The sequence below is a fragment of the Dioscorea cayenensis genome, chromosome 16 (genome assembly GCF_009730915.1).
Source record: "Dioscorea cayenensis subsp. rotundata cultivar TDr96_F1 chromosome 16, TDr96_F1_v2_PseudoChromosome.rev07_lg8_w22 25.fasta, whole genome shotgun sequence".
In the NCBI taxonomy this organism is placed as follows: Eukaryota; Viridiplantae; Streptophyta; class Magnoliopsida; order Dioscoreales; family Dioscoreaceae; genus Dioscorea; species Dioscorea cayenensis.
Genome location: NC_052486.1, coordinates 23,568,137 through 23,591,160, shown reverse-complemented (window position 1 = coordinate 23,591,160; position 23,024 = coordinate 23,568,137). Strand labels below are relative to the sequence as shown.

At 33.5% G+C, this 23,024-nt stretch overlaps 6 protein-coding genes and 1 long non-coding RNA gene across 11 annotated transcripts in view; 3 read left to right on the top strand and 4 right to left on the bottom strand.

Moving 5' to 3' along the window:
• The first annotated feature begins 1,559 nt into the window (after positions 1–1,559).
• On the top strand, positions 1,560–2,727 carry LOC120279568. Its single transcript, XR_005541950.1, has 2 exons — positions 1,560–1,979; positions 2,235–2,727. It is a non-coding gene; the product is annotated as an uncharacterized LOC120279568 (long non-coding RNA).
• Positions 2,728–7,995: 5,268 nt separating this feature from the next.
• On the top strand, positions 7,996–9,242 carry LOC120278930 (homeobox-leucine zipper protein HAT14-like). The gene is made up of 4 exons (XM_039285669.1): positions 7,996–8,279; positions 8,396–8,580; positions 8,660–8,739; positions 8,819–9,242. Exons 1-4 carry the CDS (start codon positions 8,177–8,179, stop codon positions 9,078–9,080), a joined length of 630 nt encoding a protein of 209 aa, XP_039141603.1. The 5' UTR covers positions 7,996–8,176; the 3' UTR covers positions 9,081–9,242.
• An 800-nt stretch (positions 9,243–10,042) lies between these two features.
• Positions 10,043–12,734, bottom strand: LOC120278929 (titin homolog). The gene is made up of 4 exons (XM_039285668.1): positions 12,299–12,734; positions 11,583–12,207; positions 10,509–11,506; positions 10,043–10,400 (listed from the first exon to the last, which is right to left on the bottom strand). The coding sequence occupies exons 1-4, from the start codon at positions 12,410–12,412 to the stop codon at positions 10,347–10,349; spliced, it is 1,791 nt and encodes a 596-aa protein (XP_039141602.1). The 5' UTR covers positions 12,413–12,734; the 3' UTR covers positions 10,043–10,346.
• A 103-nt stretch (positions 12,735–12,837) lies between these two features.
• Positions 12,838–14,782, bottom strand: LOC120278931. 4 transcript variants are annotated; one of them, XM_039285672.1, is made up of 2 exons: positions 14,191–14,782; positions 12,838–13,143 (listed from the first exon to the last, which is right to left on the bottom strand). In XM_039285672.1, the coding sequence occupies exon 1, from the start codon at positions 14,657–14,659 to the stop codon at positions 14,231–14,233; it is 429 nt and encodes a 142-aa protein (XP_039141606.1). In that variant the 5' UTR covers positions 14,660–14,782; the 3' UTR covers positions 12,838–13,143; positions 14,191–14,230. The 4 variants fall into 4 exon arrangements, with proteins under 4 accessions (XP_039141606.1, XP_039141608.1, XP_039141607.1 ...); XM_039285674.1 differs by having other exon boundaries at positions 12,838–13,087; XM_039285673.1 differs by having other exon boundaries at positions 12,838–13,087; positions 14,196–14,781.
• A 609-nt stretch (positions 14,783–15,391) lies between these two features.
• Positions 15,392–18,321, bottom strand: LOC120279606 (ADP-ribosylation factor 1-like 2). The gene is made up of 7 exons (XM_039286534.1): positions 18,086–18,321; positions 17,702–17,792; positions 16,849–16,964; positions 16,561–16,620; positions 16,381–16,446; positions 15,833–16,041; positions 15,392–15,748 (listed from the first exon to the last, which is right to left on the bottom strand). The coding sequence occupies exons 1-6, from the start codon at positions 18,140–18,142 to the stop codon at positions 15,835–15,837; spliced, it is 597 nt and encodes a 198-aa protein (XP_039142468.1). The 5' UTR covers positions 18,143–18,321; the 3' UTR covers positions 15,392–15,748; positions 15,833–15,834.
• A 486-nt stretch (positions 18,322–18,807) lies between these two features.
• LOC120279410 (protein NRT1/ PTR FAMILY 8.3-like) lies at positions 18,808–21,110 on the bottom strand. 2 transcript variants are annotated; one of them, XM_039286338.1, is made up of 5 exons: positions 20,979–21,110; positions 20,836–20,893; positions 20,550–20,767; positions 19,920–20,473; positions 18,808–19,839 (listed from the first exon to the last, which is right to left on the bottom strand). In XM_039286338.1, exons 1-5 carry the CDS (start codon positions 21,039–21,041, stop codon positions 19,032–19,034), a joined length of 1,701 nt encoding a protein of 566 aa, XP_039142272.1. In that variant the 5' UTR covers positions 21,042–21,110; the 3' UTR covers positions 18,808–19,031. The 2 variants fall into 2 exon arrangements, with proteins under 2 accessions (XP_039142272.1, XP_039142271.1); XM_039286337.1 differs by having other exon boundaries at positions 20,836–20,914; positions 20,979–21,078.
• Positions 21,111–22,135: 1,025 nt separating this feature from the next.
• LOC120278682 overlaps positions 22,136–23,024 on the top strand; it is a 1,834-nt gene continuing 945 nt past the window's right edge. The window contains exon 1 of the mRNA XM_039285411.1: positions 22,136–23,024. This exon is cut by the window's right edge and continues 68 nt beyond it. Within this exon, the coding sequence (XP_039141345.1) occupies positions 22,136–23,024 (889 nt within the window).

Genomic DNA, 23,024 nt, shown 5'->3' with positions numbered 1-23,024 from the left:
TTTAGTTCCTGTTGACCCAGTTGTAAATTCTGTCTTTACCTCTACGTGCTTCATTGACTGTCAGATGTTTAACAGAGTCCAATCCCTAAAATTAGTTGGTGAAAGCTGCCATGCACTTCACTGTGATGAGATGGATGGTTTAGTTTTCAGCATTCTAATTTCTAAACATCAAGTATAATATGATGCTTTGGTTAAACTTTATATTTTAACTATTATATTTTGAGGCCTATAATGTTTTCTTAAAAAACTATTATAAGTTGTTTGTGCTTGTTATTCTTTTGGCCATGTTTTGTGGGATTATATTCTCAGAATTAATAGTGATGGACAAGGATGAAAATTTATAAAGGATTTGGTTTGGATGTAAGATTGAAATTTGATCAACTTTACTTTAAATACAAATATGATGGAAGTCAGAACTCATGGTTTTTTCACTCCTGGCTGGCGATGTGATTTTCCAACATTTTTTTTATTCATGATGCATCCATGGTAGTTTTCTTTCTACTATTTTTTTGTTGAAATTAATCAATTCACCTTTTCTTTTTGTGTTCACAATGTGGAAGATTATTCAGGTTTGTTTTTCTTGGTTTCGAAAGGTAATACTTCATTCTGTATTTAACATTAGTAAAACAATCAGCAATCTTTTAGAGTGTAGCCGTTTGATATTTGGCATTTATTTTTGTATGAAATACTTGAATATGATGCATTAATCACATATGCTAAGAGCTGATTGAGGAAAGATCATGGTTCTCTGCGGCAATGGTAAACTTTTTAGTTTCATGAGAAAGCTGGGGCCAATTTTCAGTCAAGGCCTTGGTCATGGTAGCTTCTTTATAATGGCTTATTACAGTCAATAGTATTTTGTTGCCTGGCATTTCACTCTTATCATACTTTCGAAGTTAATTTGGTGCAAATATTTTCATGGGACACTCAATGATTTCTACTGTTCATTTGGTTTCTGTACTTGCAAGCCTAAGTTGTGATATTTGCTCCACTGTTATATTAGTACTAAGTTCAAGGAGTGAGTCCATGAGTTGGCTTGGTTGGCTGTAAAATAAAAATATATTTGTGTTTTACAGCTTTTATAATATCAATCTTTTAGCGAGAAAAGGTCAAGGTCTCTATAAATTTTTCTTTTTTATTTTATAATTATCTATAAGCTATATATATTTATATGATTTTTTATTTGAGTGGGGACCAAATTGTTAGTGATGTTATTTACAAAGGTTGGGATGTGCTTAGTGATGTTAAATTCTTTATTATGCATTACAAGCTTGTTCATAATTTACATAGTACTTTATCTCATTAGAGTTTCTGTGTTGTATAACTCTGACTACATTTGTGCATGGTCTTGGTGCCACATTCTTGTTGTATGTCAATACTGCTTTTCACTTTTATAATTTTTTCTTTTGTTTGTGCACTGGCTTTTGTGCGTGAATTGTTATTTCTGCCAGATGCTAGAAAATCAGTATGCATCTGCCAAACTTTTTCTGGGCTATTTTGAAGTTAAATTCTATTTTCTTCTATTTTCTCGAGGCAAATTTAGATTTTTATATATCTGACCTTGCATCTCTGAGTTAGTCTACCCGTTGCTGATGTTGCTGCCGCTGCAATCCCAAATTGTACATATTTCTGTTTCAAGCCTTTCAGTTTACTGATTTACTGATGGCAATAAAATCTACTTTACATTGGAACATTGACAACCGTTGGTTTTTTGCAGGCAAATCCTGGATCTACATATCTATACAGTTCTTTGGTAATTCCTGATCTATAAAAGACCTCAACAACATCTGCTGGTAAGATTGGAATCCAACATTTAACTGATGACTTGGGAGCATGAGCAGAGGTTATCAACTCAGGTTGAACTTGGTCCTTATAAAATATGATATAACAAAGCCAATATCCAGATATAAGTTTGTGCATTTGCAGGTGCCCTGATCCTATCATTGTCCATTGTCCATGCTGCTAATATCCCTCCAAAGGTACCCTTCTTTCATTTATTTACTATTTCCAATTTTTTTTGTCTCCATTTCTGGACTATTCAAGTAGCCGTGTCCAAATGAAATGACATGAGCCGAAGTGGTCCCTCGGCCGCATTCAGTCTTCAATTCGATTTTTTGCTTCTTAGTTTATATATGCCATTTATGTTCTGTTAATCCTGCAACTCTGCTATTCAGTAATTTGAGAAAATTTTCAAGTGAAAAGTGTGTCGATTAACTGTTTCATCAATGACACAGTTGCTATTGCTGCTGACTGGAGATGTTTGAGATAGGGAGTAAGATTAAGCCATTTGTATTGTGTGGCAGTGTTTCATCGTCTCTAGCATGACCGGAGGCAAACAAACAATTTACATAATTTGAGTTGCAAGCTTTGCTATGGCTGCCTGTTGTTCGACGGTCTCCATCATGATGTGCTTCTCTTGTTGGATGCCCGCCCACGCGCAGTTCACATGGGCATCGGGGCCTCGCTCTCGCCTCTGCCGCATCTTCCAATCATTACTGCAAACAATTTGCAGCCTCGACAAGGACTATCTTGGTTCTTGCTATTCATTACTGTTCTTTTCCCTGCCTTCTCTGAATGAACTATGTAATAACTAGAAACTACAAGGTTTTAGATTATTGGTCTCTGATACACTAGGTTTTTTTGGAGTTATGGATTTTAAACTAATTTGGATTAAACTACCGAAGGTTATATATATATTTGTTTATAATAAAGATTGGAGTTGGATTAACCCCTTGTTTATTTACTTAAATAATTTTAGTTTTACATATCTTTCTTATAAAACTTATGTTTGCTCATACTATTTCAGGACACTGTTATTGTGATTAGATTAAGTTCTAACTCTGATTGAGACACTAAAAAACTCAAAAATAAAAAAATAAAAGAGATTTGTGATGACTTACAAATATGTCAGTGAGTACCTACTTTTTTCAGTGTTGTAAGTAAACAAAAAGTTTTTTATTTTTTTTATTTTTTTAAATAATACTTAAAATATTAATTAATACTCCACGAGTAACTTGTGGGATTTATTAAATTATTAATAAATAATAACAGAGCATGGGTTGCTATCGGTACAAATCATCATCAAATTATTACTCATACGACGCACACCCGCGCACGTGAAGTGGGGAATGCATACTTTGTGTGTTTGTGCATATATGAGTGGGGGGTATTTTAGTCATTTTATTGCCTTTTTTTTTTAAAAAAAAATAAAATTATTTTGAGGGGGGTCCATTTGCATGTCGGTCCCTGTAAACCTCTTATATAATTTCATGATGATTGTACTAAATTTTCAAGACCTAACTGTCTATTTCATGACCCATGACATTGTCTCCAAACACACTTTAACTGTGCTGACGATGTTTTAAGCATATTAATTAAAATTTATTAATGTATTTTATATAAATTTAATCTTTATTTTTATAATATATATTTATATTTTTTCTGATATATATTTATGTTATAGTCTTTTTTTTAGTCTTTGTGTATATATGAATATTTATTTATTTATTTAAGATAAATAAATTTTAGATATAGTTTTCAATCCCTCTCAATACAAAATAAAAATAAAAATAAATTATATTTTAATGAACAGAAGAAACAATAACAAAAATTATTCTTGACTTCATTAATGAAAACATCGACTTATTTAAGAAGTATAACATTTATCAAAACTATCATATGATCATCATATGTGTATCGATTTATATACATAATATATATATATTGAACTTGATTTGTCTTTGTAATGTTTTATTGATTAAAAATATTAGTGGTTTATCATCATTTCTCACAAATCAGGAAAAAAATGATTGAGATTTATATTTGGAATGATAGTAAATTCCTTTCATTCGAAGCAAAGATATAAGAATATAAGAATACACTATAATAGATTTTTTTTAAATTATTAAAAGAATATATGGTATTATTTACCAGAAGATAATTAATAATTGGGGAATTTTAAACTTCTATTATCCATCAAAATTAGATATATATATTTTTTTCTTTTTAGAATTGGAAACTTTTTAAAAAGAATAATGAATTAAAAAAAAAAATCACTTTTATCTACATGCGATGCATGTGTGAATTTAAGAGTTCCTTGAACAAATGATAGTGGTGATTGTGGTTGTGTAGTCATCATTCCTCACTATTTTTTGTGCTTTGATGCCAATTCAAGTTGAAAAATTAGAGTGTGACATTTATTCCTTTTATCACCAAAAATATAAAAATTAAATCCAATTAAAGAATTCAATGTAAGTTTGTTAATGATTAAAGCAACAAACAAATTTATTTTAAAATAGCCCAAAAAAAAAACTTAGACGTCATAATAAAAGTGGACGGTTTGAAAATATTGAAGAAAAGAACATAATATAATAAGATTTGAATTTGAAAAACAAAAAAAAAGAGAAGCACATATCATTATATTATTTAAAAAAACAAATAATTTATTTTATGTATTCTCATTTGCACTATCTATCTAGTTAAATATTGAAAAAAATTTAATTTTTGGTGAACAAATGGAATATATTTTAAATAGATTTGTCAATTAAATATTATTTATTTATTTTATTATGAAATAAAAATAATTATATATATATACATATATGATGCTTGGAAGTGAAGTAGAAATGAATTATTGTGGGGATGTTTTTTGGCTTTGGCCTTTGAGTAAATGAGAGCATTGATTTAGGCAAGGAAAAGGTCAAAAGAATGAAAGAGTTGATAGATGTGATGAGCTTGTGATGGAATCTTATTCCTAGAGTTGTCCTACTCTCCCTCTACAATGTGAGTAGAGAGTAGCCCCCATTGTGCTTTCCTTTTCGAATCACCAAAATCATAGATACGATAGGGAGTGCTTAATCAACACTAGCCCTTGTTTAATTAATCATCTAATCATATTAATTCATTTATATATATATATATACATATACACACACAATCTATTGTTCTAGTGATAAAAAAAAAAAAAAGAAGTGTAATACATAACATCCCTTCTCACATAAGGTATTATCAAAGAACAAACAGATGTAGAGAAACAAAATTACAATGATTTAAATCTTTATAAAGATTTATCTCAAAAAATCTACAGGAACACGGTGAGGGACTAAATCTTTTATGTTATATAACCCTGGAGAAGAGGAACTATTGTTCTTTCCACATGGTGGTATACATATAGATTTGCAAGTTCAAGAACTTGAATTCAAGTCTTCTCTAAATGCAAAATACATGAGAACCGGTGGGTTATGATCCATTCCCAAAATGTATTATACCTTATATATATATATATATCATTAATGCATTAAATATTTCACTCACTTATATATATAAAGAATAATTTTTTTAAAAATGAATAATCTAGTTAAAATTTGATGCGGGCAACCCAAAATTATTGTTTTCTTTTTTCCTTTCTTTTCTTTTGAAAAGAAAGTTAATCATAATTATTATAATGAAGTAGTTTTGATTTAGATACAAAGAGAAAAAAGAAGGATGGTGACACCTCAGACTTAATCTTAATAACTTGTTTTATTATTTTTAATTTTAATATTTTTTATTCTTGATTTCGTGGTTCACGGTTTATATTCAAGGCATCATCTATATATATATATATATATAAACCATGTGTTATTGAATAAAAATAGGAAGATTAAAAATAGAAGAACAAAGAAACAGACAAGAACAACAAAGAAAATTACAAAGAGTCCAATGGAAAAGGACACAATGGCCATACCTCATCTTTCTATATACTCTGTTTTTTAATTCCTAGTGAATTTGATGTTTTATTTATTTCATTTAAATTAACATATAAATAATTTGATTTATTAGATAAAATAAATGGATAACAGATCTATTAATTAAAAATAATACAATTAATTCATTCTTTGAATGTCCGGAGCTCCAAATAATAAAGAATCAAGCTGGTGGATGTCATAAGTACCGTGAAAAGAAATTTTGAATTTTTTGGAATCTCAAACGTGTAATGCGAGTGATTTATAAAAGTCTATGGCCAAATTATAATTTTGCTAATCTTATGTGGCAGTGTAATATGGTGTATCTCTTATTTTTTTTTTTTCCGAAGTACATAATTTTCGTTTTATCTTCACTGTTTTAATTTCTTTCGTATTGTTTATTCCTCGTTTAATGCATGTTTATTTTGTGTTTTTTATTTTAATATATGTGAGTTTGTTATACACTTATTTTTATATGAAAATAAAGAATGATGAGCATATTTGTAGCGGTTGGACAGTATTAGTGTTCATTATATTGTTTTAAACAGTAATTACTGTATATGTTATTGTAATAACTACTGTTTATCAATGTTAGCCATTAGATCGAGATCTTATGGCTATAATGGACATCCATAGATTTCTTATCTATGGACTTCTACGGAGAAATAGTCCTATATGAATAGTCTTATATATATATATATATATAATATATATACTATCTTAAATTAAGGTAATGTGAGGATAACTAGACTAGTTGGTGGGTAGGGAGACCTATACAGTCTAAGTTAGGCTGTTAATGATTTTTTGTTGGACAAACTTCCAAGTTTTCCCAAGAGAAGACAACTAAATAATCATAACTTTTAGCAATTAAAGAATACATCATTGGACCCTTGAACATTATTACCTCATCACATCATACAATTAGAGTCAAAACCATCATTGAGTTAAAATTAGACTATTTCTTTAATTATTAGGCCATTGTCTGTCTAGTTTGCTCATATATACTCCAATCTCTATTATCTCAAGATAATATTTAAATATTTTTTGAAATAAATAAATTAAAAACCATCTAGGATTCTATTGGACAAGAGTATGAACAAGCAATGGAAAAAAGAAACAAAACATCACAATCTTCTCAATAAATAATATTTTTTTAAAAAAAATAATTAAAACGATTAGAGATTCTCTTCGACGAGAAACAATTCTAATACAAAAAGAAAAGAAATTTATTCTACTAAAAGGAAAGGAATTATTATTGAGAAAATCCAATCAAATCAAATCTCATGTATCGAATTATGATATTAGTTTAAACTTACAACCACACCACATGCAACAAATGAATACATTTATAATGTTATTATCTATTATTTAAATAGAGACAACTCATCTTCATTATACATAAAAGGTTTAAGTACATAGAAAATTAATTAAATACTATAAATAAAAATTAATATAATATAAAATGCAGATCGCGAGTAATGTGCAAAAAACAGGGCAGAGCAAAACTCTCTCAGAGTAAATAAATCAAAAAATAAAACTGAGTAATAATATACTAGATAAACTATGCCACATTTAGTAACCGAAAATATGATGAAACTAAGTCATAAGTGCTTAATTAAGATCATTAATTTATTTTTAATAAAAATAGCATTATATATAATAGGGGATTTTGTTTCCATTAAAAGTTGAGACTCTAGTGACATATATAGTTAAAGCCAATAAACTAAAGTCATTATTGACTCTTAAAGTTAAAAATTTTATTTATTTTATTTTATTTTTTTAAAAATATTTACTAGATCTCTAAACTATATGAATGTGCTTGTTTTGCTCATTATTCTACAAAGAAAAAAAAAAGTTAAAACAAATAAATTAATGTACTTCATCATTCAAATAAAGTAAATGTTTTTGAACTAAATTTAGAGATTAAAATAAAATGAACAATAATAACTCAAAACTCCATGAGGAATAGGAATGATTTTAATATTATTAATAATAAAACAATACACCAGTGTTTAGTATTTCATGCTTGTAATAGATAGATATGGTGGGGTCATAAGAAAAGTAGTGAATGATGTGATTGGAAGCAAAATTGGAAATTACATTAAAAGATTTAGAAGATGATGATGAAGAGAGAGAGAGAGAGAGAGAGAGCATGGCAAATAATTGGGAGAAGGATTTTGGAGAAGGTGAGGGGGCAATGAATGCCATCTCTTTCCATGTTTGTATCAATGTGGAGGACACCAATGATGAAGACAAGGTGGGAATTTTCTCATCACTTTCCCTCCAATGTCCCTGCTCCTTTACTTACTACTACTGCTACTACTGCTATTCATGCACATCTTTATCTCCTCTCTCTCTCTTTCTCTCTTTCTCTCTTTCTCTCTTTCTCTTTCCATATATATATATATATATATATAGCTTCATACTTTGTTTCATCATCTCTTCTTTCATCCATGGAGCTCTCTTCATACTTTGCCATCAATGGTTGCAAGAAAGATGGAGCAAATCATCCTTCACTCCAACTTGAACTCAAGCTACCTTGCTCTTTTGATCTTGGTATTCTATATATATATATATATATATATGTTTTATTAATTGCACCTTTGGTAGTTTATATAGTTAAAGTGCATATAAAAGTTGAGATTATTTGGTGTTTTTTAATGGTGATGAAGATGGAAGTCATGGCATGAAGGATTTAGACAATGAGTCAGCAGGGCCTTCTTCTTCTCAATCTCGATGGAGATTCGGAGAAGATGATGATGCAGACCGGAAAAGAACACGGAAAAAACTTCGGCTTTCTAAAGAACAAGCTTGTTATCTCGAAGAGAGCTTCAAAGAACATGCCACCTTGAATCCGGTTAGTTATTTATATTTACTTATAAGAAATATTGGTATTGATTTTGTAATCTTGGATTGATTCATCTCCATGAATGCAGAAACAAAAGCTTGCAATTGCTAAGAGATTGGGTCTCAGGCCAAGACAAGTAGAAGTCTGGTTTCAGAACAGAAGAGCCAGGTATTAATATATATGTAACATTGAGCTTTGATTCTTGATTCATTTACATGTTGTTCATATTCAATTTTGTTTTTGTTAGAACAAAACTCAAGCAAACAGAAGTAGATTGTGAGTACTTGAGACAATACTGCGAATTCCTCACCGAAGAAAATCAGAGGTTGCAGAAGGAAATACAAGATCTCAGATCATTGAAATCTCCGCAACAACAACCATTGCAAATGCGTGCTCAAGCCGCTACGCTGACGTTGTGCCCTTCGTGCGAGCACGCTGCATCGATCGAGAAAGACGGCTTTGTTTCGCAAGTGAAGTTCAGAGACAATTATACTAGATTGACATGTTAATTTTCATTTGATTTTGTTGCTATGTTTCTGAACTCTTCTTGATAGATGTATATAGGGAAGGAAAAGTTTTATATGTTCTTTTGCTTTCCATTTATGTTGGCCTAGTGTTTATTGTGCAGAAAAATGGGGACATTGAGACAATGAAATTAATGTATTTGTTTTCTTAAGTATCAGAAAATAATAATAATAATTTATAAACTTTTGATAGGAAGTGAAGAATCTGATTCTCTTGTAAATTTGCCTTTTGAGAAGTCAGCTCTCAAATTCTATAACAAAATCCATAAGCTAAGAATGCACTGGAGTCACATTATTTATGATCCCTTAATCAATTTGATCTCAAGGATTTCCTCTCTTGTTTGATGCTGTTGTTCTTCTAATGTACTTCCGCGTAAAAATGTTTTATAACAATCAGGATTGATTCCCTTGTTTTATTCTTTCATACATAAAGTTTACAGAAGATTAAAAGAAAAGAAAGATCTGCTGATACTTGAAGAAGTTGCAGAGACATTCAAGAAATATTACTGTGAAACTGAATAAATTTGTGAAACAGTAACTAGTTTTTAGTGCTTGTTTTTCTTGCTGAGATTAAAAGAATACTTGCACTGGAGTCACATTATTTGAGATCCCTTATCAATTTGATCTCAAGTATTTCCTCTCTTGTTTGATGCTGTTGTTCTTCGAATGTGCTTCCGCGTAAAAATGTTTTATAACAACCAGGATTGATTCTCTTGTTTTGTTCTTTCACACATAAAAGTTTACAGAAGCTTAAAAGAAAAGAAAGAGATCTGCTGATACTTCAAGAAATATTACTGTGAAACTGAATAAATTGTGAAACAGTAACTAGTTTTTAGTGCTTGTTTTTCTTACTATAATTAAAAAGAATACTAATTTTAACAAGCACTCAATTTGTCTCCAACTTGTAAGTACCAACAACCATTCACCAAAATAATCAGACAAAGAGCTCATTCAACCACCATTCAATTTCATGAAGGTTTGTTCAACTTTCTCATTCAAAATGGGCTTTTTTTTGTTCCATTAGATTCAAGTCTCTCTCATTCATAACTATGAAAAACTAGTACACTTTTTAGTACTTGTTTTTATTATAGAACAATTCACCAAAATTATATGAATTCAAGCACTCAAACCAGTACCAAAACACAGAGCAAAACATCTCAAAAAGTTGGATGAGAGAAACCATAAGTTTCACAACCAAACAACACACTCTTTTCTTGTTTTATTTTTCTTAAGTTCAGTTCAAAATTTTCTTCAGAGCTGGTTCTCATTCAACTCTGCCAGTGCTGATCTCTTCCCTTCTTCAACCTGCCCATTAAAATTCAAAATATAAATTAAAATAAAAACAATAAGCATTTATAAAAACAAATTATTAATTTTTTTTCAAGCAATTAATATATATATATATATACTCACCTTATTATTATTATTATTATTGTATTTCTGAATAATGCTCTCTTTCACTAGTGTTCTCAGTTTTCTCAGGCTCAGTTCATGAAGGTCCATCTTCTGGTTCTGCTTCTCCGCCCTTACGTTCACCTTCGGATCACCGCCGGTCAAACTGGTCAAACCTCTCTCCTTCTCGTTCTCACTTTCCGCCCTATAAATATCACCCAAGCTCGGAGCTGGTGATACGGTCGTCGTCGCCGCCGCCGCCGCCGTTGTCGTCTCGTGGAGGAGGGGAGAAGGAGCGGCGGAGAGGATGGTCTCAATCGCTGATGAACGGATCTCACAGAAGCTGAGATCATCGACGGCGGCGCTGTCATTGATCTCTGATAAAGGTTCTACATTTAGGGTTTCGATTTCGTTCTGAATCTCGAGATTGATTTGGCGATTTGGTGAGGTTTCGATTTCTGTTGCTTGTTCGATTTGCAGATCGTCTTCGGAGTGCTTTGATTCGTCCAGTGTAATGGTGGCGAGACGGAGATTGAGATCGAGATCCTCTTCTTCTTTCTCTCCGGTGAAGGACGGACTAAGGTTCTGGCCGATGATCGCCGGAATCTCGGGTGCTAGATCTTGGTTTTCAGGCAAGTGATCGCCATAGTCTTTGGCCTCTTCAGTGACTTCATCGGATACTTGAGGATCAGGTATCTTGAACTCCTCCTTCACCTCTGTTTTTTTATTAGGGTTTTCGTCATTCTCGATCGAGATCACTGCTTCGCCGGGGCTCTGTTTGATCGGTTCATTGATTTCAGCCAAGTTCTCCTCATCATTATGCTTTGTTATCATCACTAGTCCTCTGATCGGTGATTCCTCTCCATTATCTTGATGATCATCCCGCTCCTCTCCATTCTCCAAGCTCTCATTCAGCATTTCCTTTTCATCATCGATCTTCGCCTCTTCTTCGATTGGATCCTCAGAGACCATCACTTCTGCAACCTCGCCGGCTTTCTCTCCATGTTGCACCTCGATCTCTGCCACCAAATCAAATTAGAAAACAGCATAGGAATTCAAGGAAAGAAAGATAACAAAGCATCGCTAGCTCTTTACCTTGTTTCTCTACTTCTTGCTCCAAAGCTACCATCTTTACAGCAGCACTCATTTGGGTGCTCCGTGTCCTGGGTCTCCCCGAAACCTCCTCCACCGTCACCTCCCCAATTTGCTTCCTCGATGACAACCTCGTTCTATATCGACTAGTCTTAATCTCCTCTTCTTTCTCTCCATCCTCTTTCTTGCTAACTCGCCTCGCTGCAGCACGTGTTCTCCGGCCAGTGCCAACCGCCGGAGTCTCGAGTACCACCTTATCTTGACCCTCTTGCTTCTCGCCATCATCATCTTCAATAGTTAAATTCATACTCTCTGATACTCTTGCCATCACTCTACGAGACCGAGGCAAGGGGCTTCCTTGAGTTGCCGGAGAATCAAGAATCTCCACATGATCTTCTTGTTTTCCTCCATCCTCAAATGCAAGCTCTATTTTCTTAATCGCCGAAGCTCTTGCAGCTCCCCGGCGGGTTTGAGGCGCAGTGCTCACCGGCTTATCACCACCAGCCATCTCATCTTGAACCGTCTGCCTTCTCACCGTTGTCCTCCGGCCAGTCCGCGGTAAGTCCGGTGACATCATACTCTCTTTGTTTGGTGATAAGAGTTCTTGAATCCCATCTAACCCTTCAACCTGATACAAATAACACAATCAAAAGCTCATCAGAAAAAGAATAAGAAGTAGTCAGCATTAGATAGATAGGATAGAAGGGAAAGAAGAATACTGTCTGGAGAGTCTGAAGGGCATCAGCCATGGCGATGTTGGTCATGTTGGCTGGAATCTTGTTCTTCTTGCAGAGAGCCTGGAGTTCTCTTCTAGAGAGGCTGTGGAAATCCATCTCTTCTTGTTTGTTTTTTTTATTGATAGGATTTGGAGGAGTGTTTCTATCAAAATCTGAAGAGATGAGTGGGATTTGGAGTTCTTTTATAGCCAGCCATGGGAATGGAGGAGCTCATTTCAAAAATTTGACCGTTGTGGCAAGGGCTGTGGGATTTCAAAAAATTTGACCGTTGGGGGATTAGGGACAACTAGTGCTTGCTTGACTGAGTTTCAAACCTAAAGTATCATTACATTCTTATAATCATCATTTTTTTTTTTTATTGTTATTTCAGTTTTGTAGGGATCAAATATAATAATGATATAATGTTTTGGAGTTTTATAGGATGCAATGGGGGAAATTAGGAAATTAGATTATTAGATTAAAATTACAAAAACCGAAGCTTGGGTTGTTTAATGAAAGAACCATGCCACATTCCTGATTAGTTTTTGAAATGTAATTTGCTACCATTAGGCTCCAAGCTTTCATTAATTATAAAATGTTCTACAAAAACAGCAAGAAATAGAACAAAACACATAATAGTGACACATATCAGTCATTGCTTCAGGAAATATTGGGCAGGTCACCCTTAACTTCTCTACTAGACCAACAACACTCAGCAGGTTCATTTCTTCCTCCAAAACATAAGAAGTTGCTTTGAGTTTGGGCCTCCATTGCCAGGACCATTGGAAGTAACTGCATCTTGAGTCAGTCAGTACCAAGGGCAGTAGCATATCTATGCCAGTGATTAACTGTCAATTTATAGAATTATGATCAAATCTTAAAAAATCATAATAAAAAGGCATTTACACTTTACACTTTATACCAAAATATAAATAAATTTTAAAATAATACCAAATGTGAAGAGATGCATTCCTTTTTTTATATCACATTTTTTTTAAAATAAAAATATGGATAAGCTACTACTACTACATGCATGCATGCGGGAGAATATTCAAACTGACTATCTCAAATTAAGGAGCCAATTGTTATTCTAATTTTTTATTTTATTTTAAAGATATGTGCCGGATATGTTTAATATATATCTTGATAATATTCGCTGCTGCTAACAGAAAAAAAGCCAATAAATCTTTAAATGCATATTTTGATATTATCTAAAAAAAATCCAAATGATACTACCTCCACAATAGGAGGAGGGTATTCGCTCATTTCAATAATGGCTTGTGATGCTTGTACTAGTGAGAAATAAACAAGGTACTTTGTGGATAATTTTTCAGCCAAGCACTACCCTTTCTTTTTTTTTTTTCCCATGATCTCACTTAATCTTTATTTATAATAATAAAGATGGTGTGAGATCATATTTTTCCTTGAATTATTACTTTTATCTTTTAGAGAAATAATACAAAAGAGCTCTAGTACGCTGGTGCTCATCAAATAAATTACTCAAATTTGCAGAATAATATATATATATACATACAGAAGACCAATCTTCTATGGATGTATGGATGTGTACAGATAAAAAAATTTATGAATAAACAGTATTTATTATATTAACATGCACATTAATTACTGTTTAAAACATTACCGTAACTAATAATACTGATAATTAGATATGCTTCTAATATATAGACGTCCACATGATTGATGTAAATTCATATATATATATATACATTTAATTTGAAGCTAATTCAGTTCTACACTCGACTCGGTTTGAAATTATTCATATGAAGGCGTGAATGATTTGAAGAGCAAAATCAATCAAATAGTTAAAAATAATAATAATAATAATAATAATGAATAATGATCAAACAATATAACTATGATAATAGAAAGAGTACCTTACCTGGAGAACTATTTTTAGGGATTTAGATTTCAATTTCAATCCTCTCCAAAGGCCAAGAACCGATATTTCTCCTCATAAGGTCCATTGAAGAAGATATCAGCCTCGAACCACTTAGGGTAGCGGATCAGATCGCCGGCGACGAACCGCATGTGTCGTTCGCCGGAAGTGGCGCCCTCGGGGACGACGCGGACCTCGCCGCTGACCACGTAGACCAGCTGATCGACGTGCCAATCCCACGGGAACTGGCACTTGCCCGTCTTCCATGTGGACCATCGATCGATGCCGAGCTTCTCCAGCCGCGCTTTGGAGATGCCGCGCTCCACTCGCACGTTGTAGATATCCTCGAGCGGTCGCTCGAATCGGGAATGGATCATCAGTGGTTTCTTTGATCGGCGGGCTGTAGAGGTGGATGGTGGACGGAGAGTGCCGAAGAAGCTCAGAGATCCGAGCGCCGTGGCCGCCATTTCCACACTTCTCTCCTTCACCGTGCGATTCTGTGAGCCCCCCGGCACTGCCTTATCTATAGTAGTGGTGAAATTACCGTTTTAACCTTGTGAATTGATGAAATTTGTTATTGTTTAAATATTGGGTGCAATTTGTTTCTATATACACACAATTTTTTTTAATATATATATAATATATATGTGTGAGAAAAGTATTTCGGTGATGTTTTCTAAATATGTTTGACTAAATGGCTTTTAATGTTTTTTTACTGTTTTGTACTATTTGTTGTTGTACATAAATCATTATAATCGTCAAATGTAAATTCAATAGTTACTGTAGTGGGTTATATATATATATAGATAGATGGATACATAAATTTAATAAAAACAAATGGATATATCAACAGTGTCAAAATTATGTACTTGATTTTGAAATATATAACTAAATGTCTAAAAAGATATTTTATAACCGATGGATTGAAACCCACCAGTTATACACGAACATCCATAGAATTTAGTCATAGAATTCAGAGCCTCTATATATAAAATTTTATTAATTGATAATGTGTCTTGCGAAAAGTTGCTATTTTTATTTTGCGAAAAAGAAATATTAGTTGTGAATTATTTAATCATTAATGAATTTAGAATATTGATTAGTGCCAGTATTTATTCAATAATTATATTTCACAAAATTGCTACAAACCTTGTCTTGTGCACAAACATGAAACAGCACTTCAGTACTTGCACCAAAAATAGAATAATAGAACCTCTGCCCTATGTTTAAAGGCAAGTAAAAATTTCCAAGTCATAGAGCTTGTCATTGGAGGAAAATCTAAAAGAGAAACATAGCACAATGGTTTAGATGTGGGACCAAGCAAACACACTAACTTTCTATACATAAATTCCAGATATGGATAAATGTTTTTAGTCACAAAAGTTATGAGCTGCCAACACCTGTTGGAGCTGTAAATTTTCGTTGGAGCAAATGGTAACATCATATGGTTCTTACACCACTACATATGGCTCACAAAATTAGCTTCATGTCATGCCAAGAAGATCTCCATCCCATACATGTGATAGTCCGGGAGAATTTTCTACTGACTCTTGAATCTGGAAAGTGGAAAATCAAGTGAAATTTAAGGACAAGATGGAAAAATGGAAGTAAAGCGAAAAACCGAATCGAAGATTGTTAACCTTCATCCAAAAGACGGAACTGATGATGTGCCAACTGAAGTGGCGCGTCCAGAGGCTTGTAACTCTTTCAGTGTGCTAGCAAGCCAGTCCAAGCCCTCATAAAGGCCTTCACCCTTGAGGGCACAAGATCCTTGAATATGCCACACTCGGTTCCTCAAATCATATAGACCTAGTCCCTCACAGACTTCCATTGGAGTCATTGCCCCTTTCTGAATTTAGATTAAAAAATCACTGTTTGATTTGAGAAATAGATGATTCATAGCACAGGAGAAATAGCCAATCTAGTTACCTACAATATAAGAAATGCCTGATAGCTTTACTATTATTAATTAGTATCTGTACATGAATTCATCTATATCTAGCTCGGCGATAAATCAAAGTTATAGCTGATGCTACCTTTAACAACTTTCATGGAAGAAAATAAACAACTGTCCTAACAGCCCAAATCAATTCCCTTATATAAAGAAGAGGAATCTTGATGGAATTCTATGCACAGATAAGCACTTGCATTTCAAAGTTATGATTTGAAGAGTTATCAGAAGACATACCATGTCTTGTTTATTTGCAAATATTAATATGACACTGTTGAGCATGAAAGGGTCACTGATGATGGCCTGAAAGAATAATATGACAAAGTTCAACTGTATTAAAAAAATGCTTCAAAACAAATAAAAATAAGTTCAAATGATCATCTAGTCGCTAAGGTTAATGAGTGTAAACTGTGAAACCTGGAATTCTGCTTTTGCCTTGCCAATTCTTTCTCTGTCCAAAGAGTCAACAACGTATATCTGCATTCAAAGAGCCACAAAACTGCTTTTATTTTCAAGCAAGGGAATATTCTAGAAACCTCCACTAGAATCTTAGGTGAACACTAGTGTACAATTCATCTGTGAAAGCTTAGCTAACCAGATTATTCCACAATTTTTGTGATGAAATTGAAGAATAACTTCACTTCGGGACAACAATGAACATAACATGGAACCAACAAGACATGTACCAAAGTTTGGTATACTTACAAGTCCATCAGTATTATTGAAGTAATGCCTCCATAACGGCCTAAGTTTCTCTTGTCCACCAACATCCCACACTGTGAACATCACATTCTTATATTGAACTTTCTCAACATTAAAACCTGATCAAGAACCAAAACATAAAAAGGATGAGCCAGAAACTCAACATCGCTGCAAGTATATTTAAATAAGTTGTACCAAAACCTCAAAAGACAATAAATTTAGACAAGGCATTATAAAGTGTGGAAAACAAAAGTAACTTTAAAAGGTGATAAGCTATTATGGACATAATGATCCAACAATGAGCAGTGCATTTACATGTTAATGTCAGACTATCAGCACAAAGAATGGACCAATGGAGGGCATACATGCATCATACATCCATCAAAAGAGGATAGATAGATAATACAAACTTCTTCATTGTGTCAAAAGCATAGCAATAAACTCAGTGAGAAAACAAAAGCCCGAAACATTGATAATGAAGTTAATATTTATGACAGCAATATTCAAAACCACAACTGCTATATTAACTACATGGATTGAGAATTACAGTACTAAAGTACAAGTTTTGAAAGAACATGACTTTGTATATAAAAGTTACACATATCAAAATTGTCTCCACTAGAAGAATCAGATTCTAATGAAAATACCTCAATGAAAATTAAAAAAAGCTGAATAATTTAAAGAAAACAAGTTCTACATAAGTTTTAGCTAAAGCAAATGACTCAAGAAAGATAGCATAATCATGAATACAACAACTCAAACACAACATAAAGACCACTAAATGCCCGAAAACTATGACTTATAAAACTCAATGCAAATCAATCAACACAAATAATACCCATCAACAAGAGCATACCAATTGTTGGAACTGTTGATAAAACCTCGCCAATGTGCAGCTTGTAAAGTATTGTAGTCTTACCAGCAGCATCCAATCCAAGCATTACAACCTAACACAATAAACACAATTCACAAACTTAGCACAAATCTGAAAATTCACTGAAGAAAAGATTCATAAAACTTGAAACCAGGCAAGCAAGAACAGAAAATTTCACATCCCTATTAATAATCATGAACAAATACCTACAATCAAAGAACATCAAACCAAAAACCTATACAAAAATTTCCAAATTCGCCAACAAATACAAGCAATTTAATCCCATCAACGAAAAACAACAAATCATGGAATTGCCAAGATTAAAAACAAGGAAAAACGAAAAGAAGAGAAGATCCAAGATCAAACCCTCATCTCTTTGTTCCCAAAGAAGGCGTCAAAAAGCTTCCTGAAGGCTTGCCCCATGGCCTTGATCCCTCCCCCCCAAATCCTCAGCTCAATCAGTACCAAAAACCCTTCTGGAGCTTCGGATTGCTCGATCTCCTCTTCGTCTTCTCTCTAGGGTTTGGGAATCTCTGAAGGCTTTGAATCTCGTTTGAGTTTTTTCTCTTTTTGTTTCTCTTCTTCGTCGAAAGCCAATGACGTGTGAGTCCCAACTAATTGAACCAATTAAATAAATAATTTAAATAAATAAATAAAGGTTTTTTTGAACCGTTGGATGGATAGATCAAGGGAATGAACGGTTGAGATTAGTTATCATGACTTGGTTTTCTGTTTTCTTCACTGTTTTTGCGCCATTTTTGACCAAAAATAATAAATATAAAATTAATTAATTAGAGGAAATTTATGTCGGAAGTTACTGTGGTGGCTTGGGGACGGCAGAGGAAATATAATTAATTAGATTTCTCTATATATTTAACTATGATTATTATTCTTTAAATCAACAATAAGTTCACAAATTAATGTTAACATTATATTTAATATTTTTTATAAAAAAAATTATGGTTTAGTTAGGTGAACAACAAGAAGCAAAAAAAAAAAAACCAACAAACTCATTCAACTTCTTCCGATCTCCAATTTTTTTTTATTAAATACGACAAACATATATACAGTTGGAATATATACATGGGGGTAGTTCATATATTCTCACCACGATCGATGAAAAGAGCAGATCAGTTAGGAACCTTTTGACACCACTGCATCGAGCATGTTTCAAACCCATACCATAAATTTCTAGCAAATCATGTATTTTATAGTAGGGTTGGTGGCATTTGACCAAAGGTTGTTTGGCTCCAAATTAATTCATTCAACCCATAAAAATAGCAAATACATTACTCAACAACAAAGAAATAAGCTAAATTACAACTCTCTTGAGAGTAAAATTCCATGCAAATGCAAGGTAAAGCATGAAATTAACTGCACAAATACCTGCAAACACCCAAAAAAAGTAATCAAGATGTCCATCATTCAAATCATCAGAAATCCACCCACTTCTACCATTTTGTGCTGTCACAAACTGCACTGCAGTAATTATAAAAGAGCTCAAATAACTCCCCAGCGCTACTGTAAGTAATCCAAATGCAGTGCAGAGACTCTTCATGGATTCTGGAGCTTGATCATAGAAAAACTCTGCTTGACTTATGTTATTAAACATATCCGATACCGCGGCGATGAAATACTGTGGAAGTTGCCATGTTATGTTTGTAAGTCCATTTCCATTCTTTATTCTCTTCAGTCTTATTGTTTCCACTGATCCAGCAGTAACCATGACTATAATTATCAGAAAACGTCCAATGCCCATCCTTTGAAGCTTTGAAAGTCCAGCTCCATTTCTGAACAATTGTTTGGACATTGGCATTATAATTTTGTTGTATAAAAGAACACAGAACATGACACTGACTACTTCAAAGGATGAAAGAGATGCAGGAGGGATGGATAATGAAGAAAAGATTCTTGTTTCCATTGCACTTCCTCGTAGAATGAATGTGGTGCAGATTTGAGAAAATGCAGCTTGGAAGATAATTCCAGTGACCCAGATTGGGAGTAATCTTAGTACTGTCTTTAGTTCTTCTACTTCAGTTATTGTGCAGAGTTTCCATGGGTTCCGGTGTTCGATGTCATCTCCATCGGTGTCTGAAACTATAGCAGCTTTGTCTAGAAACCTGAATTACAGCATTGAAAATTTACATGAATCAAGGCAATGGAATTCTGATCAAACATCAAAAATACTGCAAATTAGTACCTGAAATCATTGGTATGGGCAAGTCTCTGTCTTTTATAGTCTGTATGTTTAGTCTCAAATAGGAGATTGGTATCAGTTGGAATTTCAGAGCTTATCTTGCTGAAGCATGCAACTAAAACCTGTAAAATTCTCTTCAAAGGACTTCCAGTTGGCTTTCGAAGCCGATAAACCGGTTTGCTAATGATCAAGGCTGATAAAGCAAGAGCCAGGCACAATGTGCAAATGCTGAATCCTAAAGGCCAATCTATGCTTTCTTCTACAAATACTATCAAAGTGCCTGACATTAATATGCCAAATGTAAAAGAAACATAAAACCAGTGGAAGAAAATTCCTTTCTGTTCTCTCTCTGCAAAATTATTCTCATCAAATTGGTCTGCACCAAGAGGTAAAACAACACCTTTTAGACCTCCACTTCCAAATGCCATAAGATAAAGCCCTGAAAAGGATGCAATGGTTTGTACTGTAGTTGCTGGAAGGCATGATGGCACAAGTCCTTCACAGGGAGAAGGTCTTAAAGATGGTATTAAACTTGTTGATGTTATAATCAGCAGTCCCTATTGAAAAATATTATGAATTATGTCTATATGCATATGTATATATCATAAAGGGGATGAATTGAGTGTGGAATACCAAAAGAAAGATCAAAGAGGAGAAGAAAACAGTTTGATAATTTCCGCAGAAAGTGTCGGCTATGAAAGCTCCAATCAGTGATGTGAAAAAACTTGTTCCATTCCAGATTGCTGCATTTGCTGCATTTGAAGCATTGCTTCCATGGAGAACTGTCTTCAGATATCTAACTAAGTTTGTGTAGATCCCAAAGTATGCTGTGCTTTGTAAGCACTCAAATCCTGCAGGATTATCAAAATTTTAATGATAATTAAAACTGTGAATCATGAAACAAGACATAGATATATACCAAGAATTATAGCTGCTGCATTCCAGTGACCAGGTTGATGCTGTAACTGGGATTTATCCTGAAATTGAGATGATGTTTTCTGAATAAAAGAAATTAATTATTTGCAAGAATTAAGCATTAAAATGAAGATGTGTATATAGTACCTTATCAAGAAGCAAAGACTCTGATAGATCTTTTCCTATCTCTGAGGACTCTCCATGATCCATTGCTCTCTGTTTGATTGATTAGCAATCAAGGTTTCTGTCTTCCTCCAAATTGTCAACTTTTATGAGGAGTGTAGTGAATGGTGGTTTGGCCAATTCTTTGTCCTTTCTAACAATATTTTTTTTTTGCAAGTTGATCTAAGATGTGACCCTCACTACCTTTGACTTGGTTGCCCTTTTGGTTTTCTTGTAAACCATTAATGAAATGCTTCACAAGTTCTGCCTCTTATGAATATATATATATATATATATTTACAGGAGGACCCATCATCTAGGAACATCTCTAGATTTAAAATCTAGAAATATCCACAGTAGCTATCGGATGGTAATTTAACGACTATTATCATTATAAATAGTAGCAATCACGTTCTACTGTGCAGTAATTATAAACAGTAAAAAGTTGTATAGTATTTATAGGCTTAGATTTAAACGTTTCTAGCTAGATTTCAAATATATGGACTTATCTAGATGATTTTTTTTCATATATATATATATATATACTATAAAATTGAATAAATTATAATTTATTAAAGAGAAAGTATCCTATGAACATTTTGGGGAAGACATATTCATAGGATGCTTTTTCTTTTCAATAAATTATGAACATTTTTGCCAAGGATTGTAGGTCCTTCAATTTGTTAATATGTATGCATCTTATCTCATGCAAGCTATGCAGACATATTCCCATAGTCTGATTACACACAGAGTTGGCCAAACACAATAGAAAAAAAAGAAGAAAATGTTCCTTTCTTGTTTATTTTATGATTTTGCATGTGCAGTGAATGCAGTGTAATAAAATATTCTCCCTGGCATTGGTTCAAATAAAAAACATTTGATTTATTTTTAAAATTTTCATGCAGAAAAGGTGGTGTATGTCAAAAAGTCTAAAGATTAAAAAAAGATTATAATGTAATAATTTGAAACTAACAAATATATATGCTTCACAAGATTCATGACATTTCAGTATGTTTAATATCTCGTGACTCTTTCATTAAAGTTAAAAAGAAAGCAAGAAAATTAAACAGCAGTTATAAGTTACATATAATTAAGTTACAAACTTCACATGAAACTGAACACATTTGCATGCAGTAGCATGCATGGATACCAAGAAGTCATCTTCTTCCTCAAAACCATCACACAAGCAAGTAGAATGCACAGCCATCTATCTCTACACCCTCTTCTCCTTCTTCTTTCTTCTCACCTTTCAGTCTCTCACCATTACAAACACTAGCACCACCACTACCACCTCCTTCTCTTATCATCCCTTAAACTTCCACCCTCTGAAAGACACAAAGATACCACCTTACAAACACCCAAACAAGACATGGTTCATGAGCACACTCAGTGGGAAAGCCATCAATGGAATGCCTGAACATTTTGTCTTCCCCTCTGATCATCAACATCCAAAAAACAACAACAAGATCCTATGCATAAGTCCAAGAAACAAGTCTTATGCTTTCACCACTGATCATCACTTGCCTGAAAACAGTACTGCAGTGCTTCCAGGGCTAACCTTCATTGCTGATAGCTTTTATGACTATGAGAACCCATGGCATGGGATGAATGCAGTGGCTGGTTTCTTTGCATGGATGAAAGAGAATGAGTGCAAGAAGCCAAGTAGGTTTCTGTTGTTCAAGAATGGAGAGGTGGTGAAGAGAGTGGGGAGTTGGGTGTATAACTTAATGAAGGTTGGTTTGGGAGAAGAAGTGGTGTTGGAGAGGTTGGAAGGGAGCAATACTGATCATAGAGATCACATTGTGTGCTTTGAGAAGGTGGTGATGATGAGGAGAGGACTTGGAGGGATGTCAGGGATGATGAGACATGGATTGTTTGAGATGTTGAGGTGCAAAGCTTGGAGGTATTGCAATGGAAGTAATAGTGGAAATGGGAGGAGAGGGATGATAAAGATAAGTTTGGTTGGGAGAGAAGGGAAGAAGAGAGGGTTTAAAGATGAGAATGGAGTGAAGTATGTGATGAAGAAGGAGT

What these genes read in the sequence shown, in the direction of transcription:
- LOC120278929 (XM_039285668.1), bottom strand. Translation starts at nt 12,412, where the DNA reads ATGGATTTCCACAGCCTCTCTAGAAGAGAACTCCAGGCTCTCTGCAAG. An exon ending in GCAAGAAGTAGAGAAACAAG is followed by an intron (nt 11,507 to 11,582) that starts GTAAAGAGCTAG and finishes ATTTGGTGGCAG; the next exon opens with AGATCGAGGTGCAACATGGA. An exon ending in ATAATAATAATAATAATAAG is followed by an intron (nt 10,401 to 10,508) that starts GTGAGTATATAT and finishes TTTAATGGGCAG; the next exon opens with GTTGAAGAAGGGAAGAGATC.
- LOC120278931 (XM_039285672.1), bottom strand. Translation starts at nt 14,659, where the DNA reads ATGGCGGCCACGGCGCTCGGATCTCTGAGCTTCTTCGGCACTCTCCGT.
- LOC120278930 (XM_039285669.1), top strand. Translation starts at nt 8,177, where the DNA reads ATGGAGCTCTCTTCATACTTTGCCATCAATGGTTGCAAGAAAGATGGA. An exon ending in AACATGCCACCTTGAATCCG is followed by an intron (nt 8,581 to 8,659) that starts GTTAGTTATTTA and finishes CCATGAATGCAG; the next exon opens with AAACAAAAGCTTGCAATTGC. An exon ending in TTTCAGAACAGAAGAGCCAG is followed by an intron (nt 8,740 to 8,818) that starts GTATTAATATAT and finishes TGTTTTTGTTAG; the next exon opens with AACAAAACTCAAGCAAACAG.
- LOC120279410 (XM_039286337.1), bottom strand. Translation starts at nt 21,041, where the DNA reads ATGGATCATGGAGAGTCCTCAGAGATAGGAAAAGATCTATCAGAGTCT. An exon ending in AGTCTTTGCTTCTTGATAAG is followed by an intron (nt 20,915 to 20,978) that starts GTACTATATACA and finishes TCTTTTATTCAG; the next exon opens with AAAACATCATCTCAATTTCA. An exon ending in CCTCTTTGATCTTTCTTTTG is followed by an intron (nt 20,474 to 20,549) that starts GTATTCCACACT and finishes ATTTTTCAATAG; the next exon opens with GGACTGCTGATTATAACATC.
- LOC120279606 (XM_039286534.1), bottom strand. Translation starts at nt 18,142, where the DNA reads ATGGGGCAAGCCTTCAGGAAGCTTTTTGACGCCTTCTTTGGGAACAAA. An exon ending in ATCAACAGTTCCAACAATTG is followed by an intron (nt 16,965 to 17,701) that starts GTATGCTCTTGT and finishes GTTCTTGATCAG; the next exon opens with GTTTTAATGTTGAGAAAGTT. An exon ending in AGGCAAAAGCAGAATTCCAG is followed by an intron (nt 16,447 to 16,560) that starts GTTTCACAGTTT and finishes TTATTCTTTCAG; the next exon opens with GCCATCATCAGTGACCCTTT.